Below are 23,362 nucleotides of genomic sequence, written 5' to 3'. Positions count from 1 at the left end.
TGAAACAAATGAACTTTACACAGGCTTTAACGAAACACGGCTTGTAACAAAAATAAATAGGCTTTAACGAAACACGGCTTGTAACAAAAAATAAAAAATTAGCAGTAAGCTTTAGTTGTCTTTTTGCACTGAGTCAATTCCTCACGCTGCTGTTTCCAACGTCTTATTATCGACTCATTAAGACCAAGCTCCTGTGCAGCAGCTCTATTTCGTTTTCCAACAGCCAGATCAATCGCCTTAAACTTGAAAGCTGCATCATATGCATTTCTCTGTGTCTTTGCCATGATGAGGGTGACAAAATGACTACCGTAATCAGAATGATGGGAAGTTTGAGAGCGCTCGATTTAATCTAAACAGTAAACAACAAAGTTGTTTGACCTTAACCCGTTCGGCAATTTCATTGGTCTAATGAAAGCTTCATGCCGCCAAAAAACTGAGCACGTCACAGAATTAGCCGTGTCATTGTTTAAGCTGCGAGGTTCAAAGCCTGGGAAAAAAGTTGCGACTTATAGTCCGGAATTTACGGTAGTTGGTTCCAGGCAAGCATCCCGGAGTCGACTCCTCACTGTTGACGTTGAGACTGGTGTTTTGCGGGTACTATTTAATGAAGCTGCCAGTTGAGGACTTGTGAGGGCGTCTGTTTCTCAAACTAGACACTCTAATGTACTTGTCTTCTTGCTCAGTTGTGCACCGGGGCCTCCCACTCCACTTTCTATTCTGGTTAGAGCCTGTTTTCTCTGTTCTGTGAAGGGAGTAGTACACAACGTTGACGAGATCTTCAGTTTCTTGGCAATTTCTCGCATGGAATAGCCTTCATTTCTCAGAACAAGAATAGACTGACGAGTTTCAGAAGAAAGTTCTTTGTTTCTGGCCATTTTGAGCCTGTAATCGCACCCACAGATGTTGATGCTCCAGATACTCAACTGGTCTAAAGAAGGCCAGTTTTGTTGCTTCTTTAATCAGGACAACAGTTTTCAGCTGTGCTAACATAATTGCCAAAGGGTTTTCAAATGATCAATTAGCCTTTTAAAATGACAAACTTGGATTAGCTAACACAACGTGCCATTGGAACACAGGAGTGATGGTTGCTGATAATGGGCCTCTATACACCTATGTAGATATTCCATAAAAAATCTGCCGTTTCCAGCTACAATAGTCATTCACAACATTAACAATGTCTACACTGTATTTCTGATCAATTCTATGTTATTTTAAATGGACAAAACAATTGCTTTTCTTTCAAAAACAAGGACATTTCTAAGTGACCCCAAACTTTTGAAAGGTGGTGTATATTTTTTTTTAGCAAAGTTAGGTAAATCGGAAGCTTGTGTAGTAGAGCTTTGTAAACAAAAAGGGAATAATTAAGTGATATACGGGACTTTAGTGAGGACCAGCCACCCTTTTGATACAGGATGCAGTGGTGAGTAATAAAATTATCATCTTTGATAAAGCAAAGGTCGCTGTGGTGGACGACGTCCAAAGGTTTAAGAGTAGTGGCTGCTACAATCTGGTAAATGGTATCACGATAGTCAAGAACTGGCAGGAAATTTGACTGTACAATCTGCTTCCTGCTATTTAGGGAGAGATCAATTTTTTTTAAAAGAAGGACACTTTAAATCTGAACTTTTTCACAAGCTCATGCATATTTTTTTTAAACATGAAAGCTTTGTCAATCCAATTGCCCAAATATTTATAAGTGGGACCCGATCAATGGGAGAACCATCCAGTGAATAAATATGTGAGAATTATAGAACAACATATATTTAGTCTTAACCCAAAGTAAGTACAAGTTTTAAACCAACCAGGGCTTTCAGTAAAGCAACAAAGTCAGATTGCAGGTCCAACATAGTGTGGTTAACAGTTGGAGCAATGGCATACATAACAGTGTCATCTGCATACAGATGAATATTACAAGTTTTAACAGATAGACCAATGTTATTTATATAAATAGTAAAGCAAACAGGTCCCAATACCAACCCCTGTGGTACACCTTTTGTATTATCCAAGAAACTAGACTTGAAACTATCTGAGAGATCATTCACAAACCACTTGCAAGAAACCTGATCCAAGCCTATTTTTTTCCTTTGTAAAGGCAAGATAACTTGGAAATTGGACGGTAGTTATCTAAGTCAGAAGGATCTCCTCATTCGTGTAGGGAGAGGACATGTTGCACTTTTCAGATCTTAGGGATAACACCAGAAAAAGTTTTGGGGAGTTTTGTTTCAGAGATTTGACTACTTTCCAGAAGTTCGCTGGATTCGCACCATTCTCAGATACACATTTCAAGAAGTATGTTGAATGCTTTTCTAACCAGAGATATATATTTCTCAAATGTCTGAAGGACTGCCAGTCAGACATACTATCAGCCAATCTACCCTTAAAACCTCTTAAGGATTCACCTTTTTTTCCCCAATTTTAGTCTAAAATGACATACCCAAATCTAACTGCCTGTAGCTCAGGACCTGAAGCAAGGATATGCATATTCTTGATACCATTTGAAAGGAAACACTTTGAAGTTTGTTGAAATGTGAAATGAATGTAGGAGAATATAACACATTAGATCTTATAAAAGATAATACCACACATTTTTTTTTGTACCATCATCTTTGAAATGCAAGAGAAAGCCCATAATGTATTATTCCAGCCCAGTTGCAATTTAGATTTTGGCCAGTAGATGGCAGCAGTGTATGTGGAAAGTTTTAGACTGATCCAATGAACCATTTCATATCTATTCAAAATATTGTATCAAGACTGCCCAAATGTGCCTAATTAGTTTATTAATTCATTTTCAAGTTCATAATTGTGCACTCTCCTCAAACAATAGCATGGTATTCTTTCACTGTAATAGCTACTGTAAATTGGACAGTGCAGTTAGATTAACAACAATTTAAGCTTTCTGCCCATATCAGATATGTTTATGTCCTGGGAAATGTTCATGTTACTTACAACCTCATGCTAATCACATTAGCCTAAGTTAGCTTAACCGTCCTGTGGGGGTGACACCAATTCTGTAGAGGTTAACCCATGCTAAATTTCTTTCCTGTAATTTTTCAGACAATTCATGCGTGAACCAAGGGTTTGATCTATCCTTTACTCTTTTTTTTTTATACAGAGCCTGCTTTTCTGCAACAGTGTTAAACAGAAAAGTAAAACAGTTCAGGGCCTGATCCGAGTCAGAGATACATGACACAATCTCCCCGTCACACAAACCCAGACGAGACATGAAATGTTGCTCATTTAAATTAAAATGTATCTTTATCATAATGCGTGGGTGGGATTTAGGTAGCTTAGCATCTATTATGCAGGCAATGGGACAACAGTCACTGAGCTCATTAGCAAAGATTCCATTGGCAGTGTACTTATGAGGGGCATTTGTTAGAATATCTAAAAGTGTTGATTTTTCCGGGTGTTTAAAGTTGGGGCGAGTTGGTTTAGTTAGATTTAGCTCAGTACAAATATCTTTCTGCCTATCTGATACTGGCATCAACCAATCCAGATTTTTTTTAAATAATAATATTTATCACAAGCTTCGTTAACAACAGGTGTATACTAACGGTGAAATGCTTACTTACGGAGCCTTCCCGCAGAGAGAGAGAAGATAGAGAAATTATAGAAAAGTAATAATGCCTAATAATACAATTAATAATACATACACAATGAGTAATGATAACTTGGCTATATACATGGGGTACCAGTGCCGAGTCGATGTCCAAGGGGTACGAGGTAATTGAGGTAGATACGTAGATATAAATAGGAAAAATTACTAGGCAACAGGATAGATAATAAACAGTAGCAGCAGCATATGTGATGAGTCAAAAAGGTTAGTGCAAAAAGGGTCTATGCAGATCCGGGTAACTATTTGGTTAACTATTTATTTAACTAACTATTTAGCAGTCTTATGAATTGGGGTTAGAAGCTGTTCATGGTCCTGTTGGTTCCAGACTTGGTGCATCGGTACGGTTTGCCATGCGGTAGCAGAGAGATCGTAACGTTATGACTATAACTATTGTTCTCTGAAGGAGCTAAAAGAGCCTGGTCAATATGGGGAGTCGCACTCTCGCGACTTCGGTTGAAGTCTATACAATCACACCTGACAAGGCCAATCGAGGTGGGGGGCCAAAGAGGTGTTGTACCTCTTGCCTCCTTCATGGAACAGTAGTTATAGTCATAACGTTACATTCCCTTTCAGTCGGTCAATTTTGGTACAATGTAATATGGGAAATATAATCACGCCGACCCCAACAAAAACTAAATGAAATGGCTCATAGCAGACCCCCCAGACATGACCCTGTCAGAGACACTGAGATAGCGGCCACGTGTACTTTTAAAATGGAGAATGCTTGAAAAGCTCCTGTAAGAACATAAGGATGTCCCTCACAGAGCACTGAAAAGGAACCATCCGTTTATCTTGGCAACAGAGCTCAAACGCTTGCCACTTACACACATACAGCCCTCTCGTGGAGGGCAACCTTGAGGACTGAATGGTAACAATAATATTCTGAGGTAAACCTCTAGCCATCAGATTGGCCCTCATATTGAAAAAAATAGACAACCCTGCGCTTTTTCTCGCAATGCGTAAATATCTGCATTGGCCCTGCTGAACATTTCCCATATAAGGGAGACTATCCAGGGGTGTAGCCTCCACTCCTGAGAGAGAGGGCCCCACCTAGATAAAAGATCTGCACCTGAGTTGAGGCAACCAGGCACATGCGTCGCCCGAAGGGAGCGAGCCAAACTTATGTTGATGCACGCCACTACTGACATACTCTCGGTTCTGACCAGCACAAGCCGGCCCAACAAAAGCAGGGTGAAGTACCAAGTGCCAGATACAAATCAAATCAAACTTTATTTGTCACATGCGCCGAATACAACAAGTGTAGACCTTACAGTGAAATGCTTACTTTACAAGCCCTTAACCAACAATGTCGTTCAAGAAGAGTTAAGAAAATATTTACCAAATAAACTAAAGTAAAAAATAATAAAAAGTAACACAATAAAATAACAATAATGAGGTTATATACAGGGGGTACAAGTACCAACTCAATGTGCGGGGGTACAGGTTAGTTGAGGCAATTTGTATATGAAGGTAGGGGTAAAGTGACTATACATAGATAATAAACAGCGAGTAGCAGCAGTGTACAAAATCAAATGGAGGGGGGGTCAATGTAAATAGTCCGGTGGCCATTTGATTAATTGTTCAGCAGTCTTATGGCTTGGGGGTAGAAGCTGTTAAGGAGCATTTTGGTCCTAGACCTGGCGCTCTGGTACCGCTTGCCGTGCGGTAGCAGAGAAGACAGTCTATGACTTGGGTGACTGGAGTCACTGACAATTTTAAGAGCTCTGGGTAATTAATATGCATTGCACTCCGCACCAGTGTCCATACCTCGCAATTGAGTTGCCATCGTACAGTGCGCCCCACCCACGACAGGACGTGTCTGTCGTGATCACCTTGTGGATACAACTCAGCCCCTGGGAGTCCCCTTAAAATACCAGAGGGTTCCACCACAATACGCGAGAGAGTCTAGCTCGAGGTGCAGAAATGGAATGCACTGAGATGGAGTCAGACAGCTCTTTTTCTGGAATCTTATGAAGCCTAGAGACTGAATACGGGATAGTGGCATGGATGTGTGTAGCACTGCTTGCCCCCTCAACTCGGCTGCCACCAGCCAATCGGCTGTAATAGCCGGCGGCTCGTGAGCATTCTGAGTTTGTAAGCCCAGCTCAGTTAATCCCTACCATTGTGTCGCTAAGATGTCATAATGCCTTAGTAAAAGTACATTATACCAGGGGCATTGGTAGACAATGTAAGTAACCTCATTTGTGTCCCTCTAACTGCCCTGAATGCCACTGCTGATCCTACAGCTATTGTATGCAGCAATCATGTGCCTATGAACCAGATATATGCTGTTAGCAGAGGCGGTGTGCCCTAGTAGGAAGTCCACTGTGTGCAGCTCACCCTGCACTAACATAAATAACATGAGAATATCTACTGCTGCTAAGCTTCTCAGTAAAGCAATGAAAACAACCAAGCATCCCAGAAAAGTGCTCAAAATAGCCCACGTTAACATATGTAGGTTAAGAAACAAGGTTCATGAAATAAATAACTTGCTAGTAACAGATGACATTCATATTCTGACTATCTCTGAAACTCACTAAGATAATACCTTTGATGATACAGTGGTAGGAATACAACGTTTACAGAAAAGACAGAAATGCCAATGGTGGCGTTGTTGCTGTTTATATTCAGAACCACATTCATGTAAGGATCTCATGTTAAATACTGTTGAAGTAATATGGCTACAGGTTCATCTGCCTCACCTAAAGCCCATTCTAGGGGGAAGCTGCTGTAGACCACCAAGTGCTAACAGTCAGTGTGAAATGCTTGATAATGTATGTGATATCAACAGAGGTATATTTTCTGGGTGATTTAAATATTGACTAGCTTTCATCAAGATGCCCACTCAAGAAAAAGCTTCAAACTGTAACCAGTGCCTGCAACCTGGTTCAGGTTATCAGTCAACGTACCAGGGACCTTAAACAGCACAGGAAAGTATTGATCACATATTTACTAATGCTGCAGAAATTAGCTTGAAAGCAGTATTCAGATCCATCGGATGTAGTGATCACAATATAGTAGCCATATCTAGGAAAACCAAAGTTCCAAAGGCTAGGCCTAATATAGTGTATAAGAGGTCATACAATACATTTTGAAGTGATTCCTAGGTTGTTGATGTAAAGAATATTTGTTGGTCCGTAGTGTGTAATGAGGAGCAAACAGACACTGCACTTGACACATTTATGAAATTCTTTATCCCAGTTACTAATAAACATGTGTCCATTAAGAAAATTACTGTAAAAACTGTTCAATCCCTGTGGATTGATGAGGAATTGAAAAATGGTATGGTTGAGAGGGATGAGGCAAAGGGAACGGCAAATAAGTCTGGCTGCACAACCGATTGGCAAACGTACTGCAAATTGAGAAGTCATGTGACTATTCGAAACTAAGATAAATGACATAAAGAATGATAGTAAAAAGCTTTGCAGCACCTTAAATAACATTTTGGGGAAAAAGGTAAACTCAGCTCCATCATTCATTGACTCAGATGGCTCATTTATCACAAAACCGACTGATATTGCCAACTACTTGAATAATTTTTTCATTGGCAAGATTAGCAAACTTAGGCATGACATACCAGCAACAAACACTGACACTACACATCCAAGTATATCTGACCAAATAATGAAAAGACAAGTGTTGAAATTTTGAATTCCATAAAGTGAGTGTGGCAGAGGTGAAAAAAATGATTGTTGTCTATCAACAATGACAAGCTACCAGGGTCTGACAACTTAGTTGGAAAATTACTGAGGATAATAGCAGACGATATTACAACTCCTATTTGCCATAGCTTCAATTTAAGCTTACTAGAAAGTGTGTGACCTCAGGCCTGGAGGGAAGCAAAAGTCATTCCGCTACCTAAGAATAGTAAAGCCTCCTTTACTGGCTCAAATAGCCGACCAATCAGCCTGTTACCAACCCTTAGTAAAGTTTTGGAAAAAATGTGTTTGACCAGATATCAATTTGTTTACTGTAAAATAGATTGTAACAGACTTTCAGCATGCTTATAGGGAAGGACATTCAACAAGCACAGCACTTACACAAATGACTGATGATTGGCAGAGATAAATTGATGATAAAAGGATTGTAGGGGCTGTTTTGTTAGACTTCTGTGCAGATTTTGACATTATTGATCATAGTCTGCTGGAAAAACATATGTGTAATGGCTTTACACCACCTGCTATATTGTGGATAAAGAGTTACCTGTCTAACAGAACACAGATGGTGTTCTTTAATGGAAGCCTCTCCAACATAATCCAGGTAGAATCAGGAATTCCCCAGGGCAGCTGTCTAGGCCCCTTACTTTTTTCAATCTTTACTAACGTCATGCCACTGGCTTTGAGTAAAGCCAGTGTGTCTATGTATGCAGATGACTCAACACTATACACGTCAGCTACTATGGCGACTGAAATGACTGCAACACTTAACAAAGAGGTGTAGTTAGTTTCAGAATGGGTGGCAAGAAATTAGTTAGTCCTAAATATTTCAAAAACTAAAATCATTGTATTTGGGACAAATCATTCATTAAACCTCAGCTAAATCTTGAAAATAATGAATGTGGAAATTGAGGAAGTTCAGGTGACTAAACTGCTTGGAGTAACCCTGGATTGTAAACTGTCATGGTCAAAACATGTTGATACACCAATAGCTAAGATGGGGAGAAATGTTTCCATAATAAAGTGTTGCTCTATCTTCTTAACAGCACTTTCAACAAGGCAGATCCTCCAGGACCTAGTTATGTCACACCTGGACTACTGTTCAGTCATGTGGTCAGGTGCCACAAAGAGAGACTTAGGAAAATTGCAATTGGCTCAGAACAGGGCAGCACGGCTGGCCCTTGGATGTACACAGAGAGCGAACATTAATAATATGCATGTCAATCTCATTACTTGTATTTGTGAGAGGTACTGACATGTTGAATGCACCGAGCTTACTGTTTGAACTACTGGCACACAGCTCGGATACCCATGCATACCCCACAAGGCCAGGTCGCAGTTGTAAATGAGAACTTGTTCTCAACTGACCTACCTGGTTAAATAAAGGTGAAATAAAATAAATAAAAAACAAGACATGCCACCAGAGGTCTCTTCACAGTCCCCAAATCCAGAACAGACTATGGGGCGCACAGTACTACATGGAACTCTATTCCACATCAAGTAACTGACTCTGGCATTGCAAGTACACAAAACCCTGGCATTGGAAGCACAAAACACACACACACACATTAAATTGGCCCAGATAGCAGATAACATGTGGCCTACTGTAAGCTGTGTGTGACTGGAACACAATGGATGCACAAAATAAGATGCCACCAGGGAGAAATTGCATTGAGAATGGAAGCAATATCCACTAATAGCGTGTTACGCTCTATTTAATGAAGGACATTTCAAAGTTAAAGCTCAATCTCATTAATAATGGATTTACAATGTGGTTTTATTCAATATCACCCCGACATCAGTATAAGTTTCTATTTAGGTATTAAACTTGAAATTAATGTCGGTACATTTTCATGACAATACATTTATTCTGACATTGTGTGCTCTTTGCAAAGAGTATGTATTGTAGCAAATTCAGGGGGAGCCCCAACCGGGACTCGAACCTGGGTCCTGCGACTGTCAAGCCAATACCCAACTGTTATGCCAAGAGATCCAAATCTCTTGACAAGGTTGCTAGGTGTTGGGTTAAGATCGCTACATTATCCCTTCCTTCGGGAGAGCGTGTCTGTCCCAATGCTTCTCTATATCAAGTCCCTCTCATATGTACACGCCTCTCCAATGGCTGCCCTTGAGCCATCCCAATACTGACACCAAATTTTGTGAATTCAGTGGGTAGCCCCAACCGGGACTCAAACCCAGGGACAGCGACTGTCAAGTCAAAACCTTAACCATTACGCCAAGAGGTTCAAACCCCTTGACGAGGTCGCTAGGTGCTGGTTTAATGTCTCTACAGCAGGGATCATCAACTAGATCTAGCCGTGGGCCAATTTTTTTATTGAGCGGATGAACAGGGGGCCGGAACAAAATTACAAATCATTTGTAGACTGCAAATTGACCGCAAGAAGCCCAAACAGATATAATATTTGACTAAAACATAATAATTTCAAACCTTGCTTACATTTGTATTCAATCAAATATAGATAAGATATATATATATATATATATATGTGTGGGAATACTTTGAAACAGATTTCCAAAATTAAAATCACTTGGAGCTGATTTGCTGGTGTTTCGTATACTACCTTCAAAAGTTTGGGGTCACTTAGAAATGTCCTTGTTTTTGAAAGAAAAGCACATTTTTTTGTCCATTAAAATAACATCAAACTGATCAGAAATACAGTGTAGACATAGTCATTTACAACATTAACAATTGTAGCTGGAAACGGCAGGTTTTTTTTATGGAATATCTACATAGGTGTATAGAGGTCCATTATCAGCAACCATCACTCCTGTGTCCCAATGGCACGTTGTGTTAGCCAATCCAAGTTTGTCATTTTAAAAGGCTAATTGATCATTTGAAAACCCTTTTGCAATTATGTTAGCACAGCTGAAAACTGTTGTCCTGATTAAAGAAGCAATAAAACTGGCCTTCTTTAGACTATTTGAGTATCTGGAGCATCAGCATATGTCGGTTCGATTACAGGCTCAAAATGGGCAGAAACAAAGAACTTTCTTCTGAAACTCGTCAGTCTATTCTTGTTCTGAGAAATGAAGGCTATTCCAGGCGAGACATTGCCTAAGAAACTGAAAATCTCATACAACGTTGTGTACTACTCCCTTCACAGAACAGAGCAAGCTGGCTCTAACCAGAATAGAAAGAGTGGGAGGCCCTGGTGCACAATTGAGCAAAAAGACAAGTACATTAGCGTGTCTAGTTTGGGAAACAGAGGCCCTCACAAGTCCTCAACTGGCAGCTTCATTAAATAGTACCCACAAAACACCAGTCTCAAAATCAACAGTGAAGAGGCGACTCCGGGATGCTGGCCTTCTAGGTAGGAAGTCATTTACAACATTAACAATGTCTACACTGTATTTCTGATCAATTTGATGTTATTTTAATTGACAAAAAAAATGTGCTTTTCTTTCAAAAATAAGGAGATTTCTAAGTGACCCCAAACTGTTGAACGGTAGTGTATATATATATAATACATATATGTTTTGCTCAAAAAACCAAATGAAACCACCGGCCACCAGTTGGGGAACAGTATTGATGTCTAATCCTCATGTGTTGAGGTCTACTTGACACACACACACACACACATTATATAGCACACAGCATACCCTCAACCTCAATGTTCTGAACCCAAATGTCTAAAATATTTATTTTATAAATTATTAATTAAGGGAGATTAATGTGATTTATTGCTGTTGGTTTCCTTAAACACACTGTACTTGTTTGTAAATAATAGGCCTAGCTGTAATGAGTAACACATTTGTATACTAAGCTGGGCTGCATACATCTAGGCCTGTGGTGTGAGGAATTCAATTCATCATACACAACTTTGAGTTCGCCATTTGATCAAGCACATTCACAAAGATATCACATCATGAACTATGATCCCATTATGTTTTACGACAGACTATTTTCTCTCCCAGTTATTGTTTATTCAAGACATAACACCAATCACCGCACCAAGAGTCTACTCAGGGCACTCAAGGGGCTTTACAGTGCGCGTAAAAGCTGAAATGCTATACGTTCAATGGCAGGTGGTGCCTAATAACGAATGATGGGCATGATGGGAGCCCAGTGTACCAAATGTGTAGGCCTACGTGCAGAACATAGGTAGGCTTACTAGGCTAATTGGCTGCAGCTACTCCATTCATTCAAAATAGCATATAAAACGCTTACCTCCAAATCTGCCCAAGCTGCAAGATGTGGATGACGGATTGCGCGGACCAGATAAAGACTGAACAGGACGCCGACCTTTGCTTATTAGTCCGGGTTGCCGTGCTGCTGTTACTGTTGCTTGTGGTGTTGCTCTTGCTGGCGGTGGATGCCTGTTTTTGAGGTGTGGACGGTTGGGCGCCCACGTCTCCATGTGAAGCAGAACCGGTCAGCAGCTTCCCGTCCATGTGAGATGAGCAGTTTGCCGCACCGGCGGCATTTGAGCTCTCCTCGGTGCTGAAATCGTGGACGAACCATCGGAAACTGAAGACTTGGACGGAGAACGACCCTAGCACCACAAAAAATAGTGTGAGTCCGAACCACCAGTACTCGCGACGGAGGTAATAGTCGACAGAAAGCCAAATATCGGTGCCTACATCGGCGAAATACACCGCCACTGCGGCGAGGATCCATAGACAGTCCCATATCGTGTATTTAGTTTGCTGCTCTCTGCCAAGGCGAAGACATGTCGATTTAGAACCACAGCACCGAGATTCCCCATTCACGAAGTCCCCATCCCCAATTCCCGAATCCGGCTGCGATCCTGGAACGAGTCCTTGTACTGAGCCCGAGTGGTCCGAATTCTGCAAAGGTGTGAAAGCTACATCGCTCTTTTTCATTTTCAATACCCCATCCGATTTAGCGGCCATTATCGTAGCTTTCTCTTTCTCCTCCTGCCAACACCGTATTTTCTCCTCCCGTTTTCTCGTCTCCCCCTCGGCTTCTATTTTCCAGGCGAAGATATACTGGGCTGGGCGACTTACTCTTCCGCCAGCTACAGCGCCGCCTGTTCATAACAAAGCAACACTGCCGCTCGGCAGCGGGTACGAACCATATGCTCTCCCATGGCACATACTTAAAACTATGACATCATTGCTTTGCAACTCTTTCACAATCGCTCCTCACCTCACTGTTCTCACCAATAGCCACAATAGGGCTACAGCATATTGCAATTCACTATGACAGGCCCGATTAATCCAAATAGGCAAAGAAATATATAAAATATGCTAGCTTTTTACTGACCTGTTATGTAAATGTGCGGGGATAAAAATGTATTACAAAGGACTACAATAAAACGAATTCTAGGCATAAAGCCAATATGTCAGGTCGACTAAACACTTGACCAACGATGCTCAAAATACAACAGCCTAATCCAGAGGGAATAGGGCTTCAGTGCTGCCACAATGAGATAATAAAATAGCTATGAATAACTGGAGCAGTGACGCACCCAATAGCACGTGCTGATTTGTGGTTAAGTAGTCAATTATTCCACTATTCATAGATGTAGGCTATTTATCCATGCTGGTTAAAGTGCATAAAACGGTTAATTCAGCACCATGGACAGCTCCCGCGTCAAACCTCCTTCATACTGTACTGCTCATATAGAGTGGGTGACCAAGTCCCCTCGTTTATCACTAGAGGGACCCGAGACCATCATAAGGCAGGTTGACCCGGGTTTATTCGACAAAAGCAATGTCGCAAAAACAAAAAATCATTGCGACATGTATAATGGCAACGGCAGATGTAGGATAAACTTTCTAATGATCGACAAAAAAATGTATCCATTTGACAGCGGTGGATTCTTTTTTTGTCGAACTTTTTTAAAACTAAATGATGATGGAAACGTTGTTTTTCGAATAAATGATGATTGCTGAATCATTTTGAAGGTAGCCTACGCGATGTCACTGTGTAACTATAAAGCTCCACTACACATTTAATTCTAAATGCCTACTACTTGCAAAATCATGTTTTTCAAGTATAAAAAATAATATTTATTTGTAGGACAAGGATTGTCCTGACTTTCAAGAATACCTGAATTGCTTCATTTTGCTTTTCTGGTTGGCTGGCAAGTTTCACCATCCAATTGTTTCAGATCTACAGTAGTGCAAGTTTCAGCATGGCACGGACCGTGGCGAAACGTTGGCACATGACAATTATTAGAATACGGCAAATATTACCAAATTCTTGTATTATATCCATTCTGGCTTTTGCAGGCTACCTGAGACATGAAACAGATAGGTGGGAGCAGTGGCGACCTGTCATTCAGGGCAGGTGGTGCAGAGCCTGTTTTGTATTTTATTTTGGCATTAATATGTGTCATATATCAGTTTGCAAACAATGTAAAATAATAATAATTGAGTTAATAAAGCCACTATACAAACATGGTCTCTTTTTCGCTTTCTTAAGGTAGCTCCAAAACGCAGGTTTCAGCCTAGCTCAGTGCTTTCTGTGGTGGTGGGGCAGCCAGCAGAAAATACAGAGGTTCAGAGCGTAGAGGTTGGTAATGTTCTCTAGTTGCGCATGATTGGCTCAATGTTCTGTCACTCATGGGGACACTACGTCACCACACAATCTACAGGGAGAGCTCGAAAATTATTGCCCCTTGGATGCTGCCATAGAGTTACATTAGAAGTGCCCATTCAAGAAGGCTCAAGGTCATTGGCCACAGATAAAATGATGTCAAATCACATATCTACCATAGCTTTGATTGGACATGTTAACATCATACTTTCAAGATCTTAGCTAGCAAGCCAGCAGACATCATCATGAATCAAGTCGACAATCTACTGGCAAATCCTTTTCAATCCTTGTCGTATGAAGAGAAATTATAGATAAAACGTATCAGTGCTCATCGGCCATTGGACATAAACATTACACAACAAGTTGGAAATCGCAAATTCAGCAATGAGTGGTTTGGAAAGAATCAGTGGCTAACTGCAAGCAATCACTAGATTGCTATTCAGTGGAGTGGCTGTGTGGTCCCAAGTCCACACAGCCACTGGGATTAAGGGTCTCTTTTCCAAGCTTAAAATTATAAACATTCAACATTGACCGTGCTCTCAATGAAGAATGATTTGTGCCGTGCTCAAAACAACTGGAAACTCAGAACTGGGAAATCTTTCAGTGAGTTCAAGACAACTGGGAACTCTGGAGAAAACGAGCTCAGACTGGGAAAATATGTTTTTAACGGTCATCGAACTCAGAATTGTAAATCGGGAATTCTGGCCTCTTTCTAGAGCTACAGCCTGAAGATCACTAACATCATGATTCAACCTTGTTTTTTTCAGAGTTCCCAGTTGTCTTGAAAGCACCATAAATCCAGAGAATGCCAGACTTTGATGACAAAGTTTTATGACAAAATTTGCCCTCAAAGGACCGCCGCACCACCTCCCCGTTCAAGTGAGCACAGCACAAGGTGATTCCAAAAATGTTGTGTATGCTGCTGCATAAATGATGTAATATGCCAGGGAGATATGGATACCGTAGCTAAGAAAGTAATAGTAAGTATATGTTGTGTAGTAAGCTGTTAGTAGCCCATGTGTCTCACCCAATAATTTGGTCTATTTTCCCCTCTTCATTTTGCCTACTGTTCTGTCTTGATGGTGCACATGTAGCCTATAACCTGTTTTAGAGAAATGTAATCATCGAATATTGTAAGAACTTTCATTGTCTGCCCCCTTTATTTATCCTACGATTCTGACATGGTGTACAGGGAGAACACTGTAAGAATGCCGCATGTTCTGAATTCTGTCACTGTACATTTCAAAAGTGCTGAACAAATAACGATATTGACTATATCCGTCCTAGCTCACTCATTATTGTCTTAATCAAAATTACGGATTGCCTCTTATCCACTTGTCGTCTCCTTATGCCATAGTTTGTACATGTCAATTGTCAGTAGAAACCACATTTGTTTAAGCAAGTCAGCCATATCAGCAATGTATTTTTATAAGGCAGTAAATGAGACTGAATTAACTGTTTCTCTGCCAGACAGGGCTCTGCTGATAGCCAGGTGTAGCAGTGGTAAGATGTTGGGACAGCTTTATGTAGGCCCTAACAGTTTGTGGGCACCATTATAGTGCAATTAGTGTATTGTTTAATGTTGTGTTGTGGCTTTGCTGGCATGCATCCCACATATGTATTTTTTTCCCCCAACAAGATTTACATGCTAACATCGCCACTTGGTGGGAGGCATAGGATACAATTTACTAATGAGCAATTTGCCTAAATGGGTAATGGAAACATTTCAACCACCTAATTTGTATTCAACATTTGTAAAATGTACAGACAAATGTTCTGTTTCCATCAGGCCTGTCCTGATTTGTTTGTACTTTACTCACAAAAAGGTTGGATGGAAATCTGGTTAATAACCAGGCACATTTGCTATTTAACAGTTTTTGTGACAAAACTATTGCTAGAGTTGAAAATGTGATGGAAAAACATTGAACATTTGATTTTGATTTGGTACATGAAAACTTAAGCAAAAAAGTACATTTTGTGTGCCATAAGTCATCATGCACAGATTTTTATCCGCAACAAGTCATTTTGGTAGAAACACACCACTGGTGGGAAAAGCTGTATAACAACCAGAAAGAAATGTGTGAATAATGAAATGTGTGTGTGTACAGAAAGTTTCTTAGAGCATCCAGATATAAATATGGACCCAATCACAGAGGAAAATGAATCCATGACCCATGACTGATTGACAGGCAGGTGAGACTAGAGGTGTGAGAATACAGAGATGAGGAAAAAGAGTACAACTCTATACTTCTCTATTCCTAAACACTAACACATCCATCATTGCTTACATAGTGGCACTGTGGCACCTAGGGGCCCTGCCTGACAACCTTAGCCTCCCTCCCGGGCAGCAGATCTGCGACTCATGTTAAAGCTTCAAAGATGACAACATCTGTCATCATTAGCTGTGCAGGGGATGTAAATACCTTGGCTTGACTCGCACTGCCAGCGTTTGGCAGATCCCATTTCAAGCCCCACCAACGGAAGATGGGTGTCACGCTTCTTCTTCCACCATTGGTCATTGGCCAGTACTGTGTATGCTGCTGTGCCTGTGGCCATCTCTCTCTCTCTCTCTCTCTCGCTCTCTGACTGCCACAGCCCCACCACCTATGGGCAACTAGGCCAGAGTGATGGTGCGGTCAGTTGGTGCTGTGGCCTCTCCGAGGCACCTCTGTCACATCATAAACAACACACTGTGGAGGAATGGCTCATTCCGTAGAACCAACTAGAAATGGACAGTCCTAAAGGCAGCTTGAGGAAATGTCAGGTGGATTGGTCCATCTTTAGCTCAGTGTGGGATGGTCTGAATTGTGCAAAATGATCAATATTAGGATAACAGGGGTCTCAAGAAAAAAAAGGCTTTTGTGGGGCCCTCAGGGCCGATTTCTGGTCCCAGTCCGTCCCTAGTACCAACACTACTGTAGTGGAGAACCTGGAGGATCGATTAATTCTCATTAGATGGCACTCATTAAAGAGCAGGGCTGCTGTGAGCTGTTTAAATAATGCCTGGTTGAAATAAAGGGCCACCTCACAGCACCAGGCCCAGCTCCAACCTTTCTCACTCATCTCTTGATTTAAAGTAACAGTGTAGGTACATTTTTCATAACTGTCTGCAGCCATGAAGTCTCACACATAGTCATGTTTATCATGTGGAATTGTACAATTTCAGTTACTCCACCATAAATCCCTGTTAAAATCTTCCAGCGGTAAGCATGTTAGTTATTCAAAAGAGACAGCTGGTATGCGGAGACATCCCTCACCATGCAACCCCAACATAATTACTGTAGTCTACTCTCATTGATTTGAACAGGTGCTCTGTCAAAGGGATAGTTATGCCCAGCTTTGAATCCCAACATGAATTCCTCCTAATGATTTCCAAGTTTCATTTTTTATGACAGGAGCAATCATACATCTCCATTGGCCTCTTGAGTCAGTTGCATCAGTGGTAACCAGTAAATATCAATCTGAATGTATTGTCTCTTACTGCTAAGTGCTGCACACAATGCAAAACTCACTCGCTTTTTTGATAGAAAATATGTTTCCGACATAGATCATTTCTTTATCATAAAAGAAAGCAGACAGTCGCTAAATATGCATGCTTCATTTGTATATTAAAAGATCCAGATGATGTTGTCTATTCAAAGCCCAATGTTGCATGAAAGATCTGGACTGTATCTACAGTCTTAATAGAGCAGCCCTCAGCATCATACGTCATTAGAACCAGGCAGGCTGCGGTGAATCCTTTCCTAATACACATGGTATTATCAATTCAATGTATACAGTCTATTTACTGCAATCAATTCACATACTATACTACATAAAGTACATATCATCTTCTGTACACAGTACCTGTAACAACAATTATACATCAAAGGAGTTTCTGATCAGTCTGACCTTCCTGTCAGAAGGGGTTCATTTCACTCTTGCTATCTGCAATGATTAGATATGTAAGACACACTGATGCAGAATTCAGAGGTGATGAATATTGAAAAAAGTTATATCGATCAGCAGGTCTTGAGCAGGTCTTGTATAAAGTATGCTCATCATTCTGTAAATGAATGAAATGTGATCTGTTTGTCAAGCGAATACTCTTTTCATATGTTATTAATTGAATGCAGCCGTAGCTGCTCAGCAACAAACACCAATGTTTAAAATGAATTGAGTGAAGATCTGTGGTGAGACAATATGCCATTGTGACAGTTCAGTGTGAGTAGTGAGAGAGCTACCAAGCTGAAAGTGGGACAGTGGCTTCTGCTAGCTAGAGCCACTCTCTCTTTTCAGACTGGCATGTAACAGTGGAGATGGTGACACAGGGAGGCTTGTCTACTGAACCAAACAAGGCCTGTCAGGAGAAGAGGCTTCGGCTGAAACTTTTAAAAACTGGGTTAAATGTCTTGGGTATACTAGAACAGAAAACGGCAAGTGTCAAAACATTAAAAAGCTATGGCGCTGTTCCAAAATAATAGCGACAAAATTGTCTGTGGAAATGGGTTTGAAATACCCAAACCTTTGAAGTGAAACAAGCCACTAACCAACAGATAAAGGTTCAATTTCATTAGCTTCATTCTTTGATTTCTCCTTTTATTGTGCTTTCTGAGGGAGAGGGAGAGAGAGAAAGAGAGAAGTCAACAACAACAACAACAAAATCAAAGACCTGCTGTCACCTGCTAACTCAGCCAATGGGTTAGTGAGTTCCATATTCAAATGATTTCTCTATCTGTCAATCTGTCACTCGTTCCACTGTATAACTCCCACTGGCAGGGGAACACTGTGCCTGCTGTCTGTCCCAGCCCCTCTATGTACAGCCCTGAGATATCTTGTCTGCATACTGTCTGTCGGGCCCCCGGGTCTGACACCAGGGTGTTTGTGATCCATGGTCTACTGGGGGGGCTGGATCGGCTAGGGGAAACAGGATTCATTAGCCCAGACTTAATTGCTATGGCATTGCAAATTAGACGTTTTCATTGGTAAACAACACAGAATGATGCATGCATCGCTAACATTTAAGAAGAAGCAGCTGCTTATGCGTTGACTTGTGTTACATAATGCTGTATAGGAACAGAGACAATTTCATAACAACCAACCACAACATAATATGTTGTCCTCGGAGTACAGAGGGGTTGTTGGCAATATCTTGGTTATACAGAAAGAAATGCAAGTGCTGTTTCAATAATATGAAAATGAAATGAAACATGTCAATGGAAATCAACAGCTAAAGCTCTCATATGTTGCCATTACACAGAGCCAATGAGTGTTCTAATCTAAAGGTCTATTTGGAGGGTGCTGCTGCTGGCCCCATCCCCTGCCTTTGCCCTGTCTCTTCCCAGCAGGATAATCTGTAGAGGAGTGAGATAGAGGGAGTGACACATCTGGGTGGCAGTGGCCAGACCCTCGGGGCCATACCAGAGTTCAGGCGAGGAGATGGGAGGAGACAAGCTGGCCTTGCTGCCCCCTAGCTGCTGCAGATAGGGTAGATGACCATGCCCTGATTTATGCGGACAATCACGCATCAGCCACATCACACTATAGATGTATTTAAATCTCTCACTTGAACACGTTAGCTAGCTCTTACAATAGCAAGATTGGCAAGTAAGTGCTGATGATGCCTTAACTGCTTGATACATTAAATAAAGCAACAGTTCAGTAGATAAGATTTGAAGTCATTCAGTGTTGACAGTAAAATACTACACATCTGTATATATTAGACTGATTGTCTATCAAGGGTACATAAACCTACTGATTATATAATGATGTCCCTTCAGCTGTTAATCATGGTTTTAACCTATCTAGACATAGAGCACTTAGTTTTTACTGTCGCTTCTCCAATCTTAAAACCCTAAATTGGTAGATTCCATTTCACTTCTATTTCAGGACAAGGACAAGACTGTTAGCCTAATAGTGATGGCATGAAAAAAAAATCACTCCTTACAGAAACATGTTTTATACATCAATCCATGCACATGATGACAGTCAGAAATCCATCATGTAAGAAGCACTTGATGTGCTGTAAACCTATTATGCAGCAGAAAATCTGACTTTTGGCTTTTGCAATGCTATCAAATCCTGAATCAGTAACCAGGTTTCCATCCACCTTTTTATTCAAGTAAAGTAGGCCTACATGTCGGATAAAAAATATATTTTTGTGTCTGTACATTTAATTAGCCTATGAGAGAAATGTCGGTAGAAACACTTTTGATATAATAACCATCATATCGAAGCAAACGTAGAGTCACACATGTGTGGTCCTCCCCAGAGTGCAAATCGTGACATTAAGGGAGGCAGTCTTTCCTTTTTTTCTTGCCTCCTCCCAACACACACATTTGGCAAGACAAATGATTTGTTTTGGTAAAATCACTTCAGTTTAGTGGGCTGAATTAACTGTGAACCTGTCATGTCTACTCACGTTCCTCCCCTCCGGCGTTCGATGTCGCCGTTTTACTAACCACCGGTCCTGTAGATCATCATTACCGCACCTGACTTTCATCATCAAGCACACCTGTTCTCCGTTACCGCGCCCCCCTAGGCTCCTTCCCCGGGCAGTTTCGTTCCTGTTTGTTCATGTCTAGACGCTACTCCTACGTTGTATTGAGCCATGTTAATTGTTATATTACACGTATCGCATGCTTCTCGACTCCCAGTGTATACGTTACAGAACCTTGATTCCAAACGGTAATAATTGTTGCGCTATCATGTACTGAATGGTGAGACTACCTTCTCATTAGATGACAAATCATACTGTTTTGAGACACGCGATGTAACTGCCATACCTGACATGAAGCAAGTTCTGGCCTGGAGCTTCAATCATATGTTAGGCCTACAGCGTGTTCAAGACCAAGATAAAACAATATCAGGTGTACAAGGATGGATACTCAATATACAGACTTCGGTACACATCCTGGCCCCAAAAAATTGTCAAAGACCCCAGCCACCCCAGTTATAGACTGTTCTCTCTACTACCGCATGGCAAGCGGTCCCGGAGTGCAAAGTCTAGGACAAAAAGGCTTCTGGACAGTTTTTACCCCCAAGCCATAAGACTCCTGAACAGTTAATCAAATGGCAACCCGGACTATTTGCATTGTGTCTGCAGAGGTTGACTATTAGCCATAGTTAGCTAGCTAGCAAGCAAGGACCTACCTCCAGCCTACCTGGTTAAATAAAATAAAAAGAGATAGGAATGTTGCCAGCGGGAATGGCAACGGAACATGAAGAACGAACAACTGGGTCTTGTCTAGTTAATCGAACGAACGACTGGGTAACGTCTAGCAACCAAAATATGAAAAAGTATGAATTTGTTTATAAAAATGTAAATATTTATACCAGTAAATGTGTGCTTTCATATTGTTTTCTTTGGCAACTGTGGTATAAGCGACATAAACGCCTCCTTTCTGTACATTACCTTGGGAAAATGAACTCCGCAATGTGACACGGCTCCGCCTCATCCCGCTGCGTCGTCCGTTATTTCCAAGATAATGTACAGAACATTGACGTTTATCGCTTACATAAACTGGTTACCAACGTAATTAGAACAGTAAAAATAAAACTTGTCGTACCCGTGGTATATTATTTGATATACAACGGCTGTCAGTCAATCAGCATTCAGGGCTCCAACCAGCCAGTTTATAATTCCCTATAGTGCACACAGTATATTTGCACAGTAGAATGCAACGTCTATAGTTCGTTCTTACATGTTCTATTTTTGAGCTGCTTTTGAAAGTCGAATTGAAAACATTGGCATTGTTAGAATTTGATTTTCATAATAGCAAGCTAGGACTGATGCTTTGGTTAGCTAACTAGTAAGTCAATCAACTGATCAAAGCAGCCTACTGCACATTGTATTAGCATATTAATAAGGTGGTAACGCAGACCATTCAGCGCTTCTGGGTGTGTTCATTGTCATAGTGACAACTGTAAATAATACTTCAATGTATGCTACATGTAGCCTGATGAAAAATATAATATAGAAACTCGTATTTAAATTAAATGTAGATAAATGTAGACAACAAACGTTGTTTAGCCTGCACATATTTTACATCATGCCATTGTTTGCCTCTTGCTCAAGTGGTTTGCAAGTGATTTCCATTTTTCTAATGGATGTCAATTGGTTCTGATTTTTTTTTTCGCTACTCGCAACTGTCTGTCCTGTGTAACCATTTAATACATCAGTGCAACAATGTTATCGGCACTGTCTCTCCGCAGCTTTCAGACAGTTCATTTGGTCTAGGTCTATTGTACATTCAGCTATTAGCGAGAGCAAGCCTGCTTCTCTCCATGAAAAGCCTATTAGGCCGAGTATAACAAATACATCTCCTATAGATTTTGTAGCCTATGGTTTTTCCTGGGATTTCACGAGTTTTGCGTCCGTAGCCTATAGGCTAATGGCCACAGGAATAGCTGGAAGAGAGAGGCAGGAGTTGTGTAGCCGAAGAAGCGAAATATTAGGGCTATAAATATTTTAAGTGTCAAAGTGCAAGAAAAAAAGTTAGATTGTGAAATGGCATTCCTCTCATAGCAGCCATGGGCGTATTCATTAAGGAAAGCTTTTACCGTTCATAACCAAATGAAAGCAAACAAGAGTTTCTATTGGACAAATTCAGGTAGGTCCCTCCCTGTTTGCTTCTGTTTAAGAAACGTTTTGCAGCAGAATAGGCGTAATGAATCCACCTCAGTTCTTTTGGTTTCTGTATTTTACGTTCAGCAAGCTGTAGTAGTAAACAAAAGGCTAGAAATAAGTGTACAACAAGCTATCTATCTATTCCTGGGACTCCAAGAGCTAAAGAGGAATTATTAAGAATAATACTGCAGTGAATAGGCCTACCTAATGAATTTACACAAGGAAATCTTTTTTTACAAATCAGATTTATATGACATGACAGGATGCCTAGAACAAACATATTGCTCGAAAAATGAGAACAACTCATATGCATACAGGTAGTCCAGCCACCCACATGGACTGTTGTCCTCCCCATTAGGTAACAACTCGATATAATCCATTCACTGTTTTTCTGTATTGAGGAACCATCTCCTTCCGACTCCAAAATTCCATTGAACTTTTCTAGACTCTCTTCAGCGGCAGAGACTGCAAGAAACCCTTAACTTATTGTGAAGATAACTTTTCACAAGCTGTGGTCCTTGCGTAATTGTGTAACGTCATGCTTGTTGTGAGGGGGTGGGGGGGGTGTCAAATCATGACATCAGTGATCTTCAGGTCGGAAGTCGGAGCTTTAGAAAGATGCCAGACTTTCTGACTTTGAATTCAAAGTTCGATGACCGTCCATAACGATTTTTCCCAGTTTGTTTCCCGAGTTCTTAGCTGTCTTGAGCGCTCGGAAGTCGGAGATTTCAGTTTCCAGTTTTGAACTCAGCATTTCTGTTGCGCCCTAGCTCCCTAAATCATCACTACAAGTGATATTGTATCTGCCAGATACTATAAACGCCCACGTTCTGGATACGCCAAGCAAAAAGAGGGACTGATCGAACTGCCAATGGAAAGAGAGAGAGAGAGAGAGAGAGAGAGAGAGAGAGAGAGAGAGAGAGAGAGAGAGAGAGAGAGAGAGAGAGAGAGAGAGA

The 23,362-nt window shown here is 40.9% G+C and overlaps 1 protein-coding gene across 1 annotated transcript in view; it reads right to left on the bottom strand.

Annotated features, from left to right (window-relative positions):
- The window catches only part of LOC115169746 (XK-related protein 4), a 94,877-nt gene extending 82,094 nt beyond the window's left edge, over window positions 1-12,783 (bottom strand). Inside the window, exon 1 of the mRNA XM_029725662.1 lies at window positions 11,462-12,783. Coding sequence (XP_029581522.1) covers window positions 11,462-12,147 — 686 coding nt within the window. The 5' untranslated portion in view covers window positions 12,148-12,783. The remainder of the gene's footprint in view (window positions 1-11,461) is intronic.
- Between the last annotated feature and the right edge of the window lie 10,579 nt (window positions 12,784-23,362).

The sequence above is a fragment of the Salmo trutta genome, chromosome 31, assembly GCF_901001165.1.
Source record: "Salmo trutta chromosome 31, fSalTru1.1, whole genome shotgun sequence".
In the NCBI taxonomy this organism is placed as follows: Eukaryota; Metazoa; Chordata; class Actinopteri; order Salmoniformes; family Salmonidae; genus Salmo; species Salmo trutta.
This window is presented reverse-complemented; position numbering and strand designations above follow the sequence as displayed.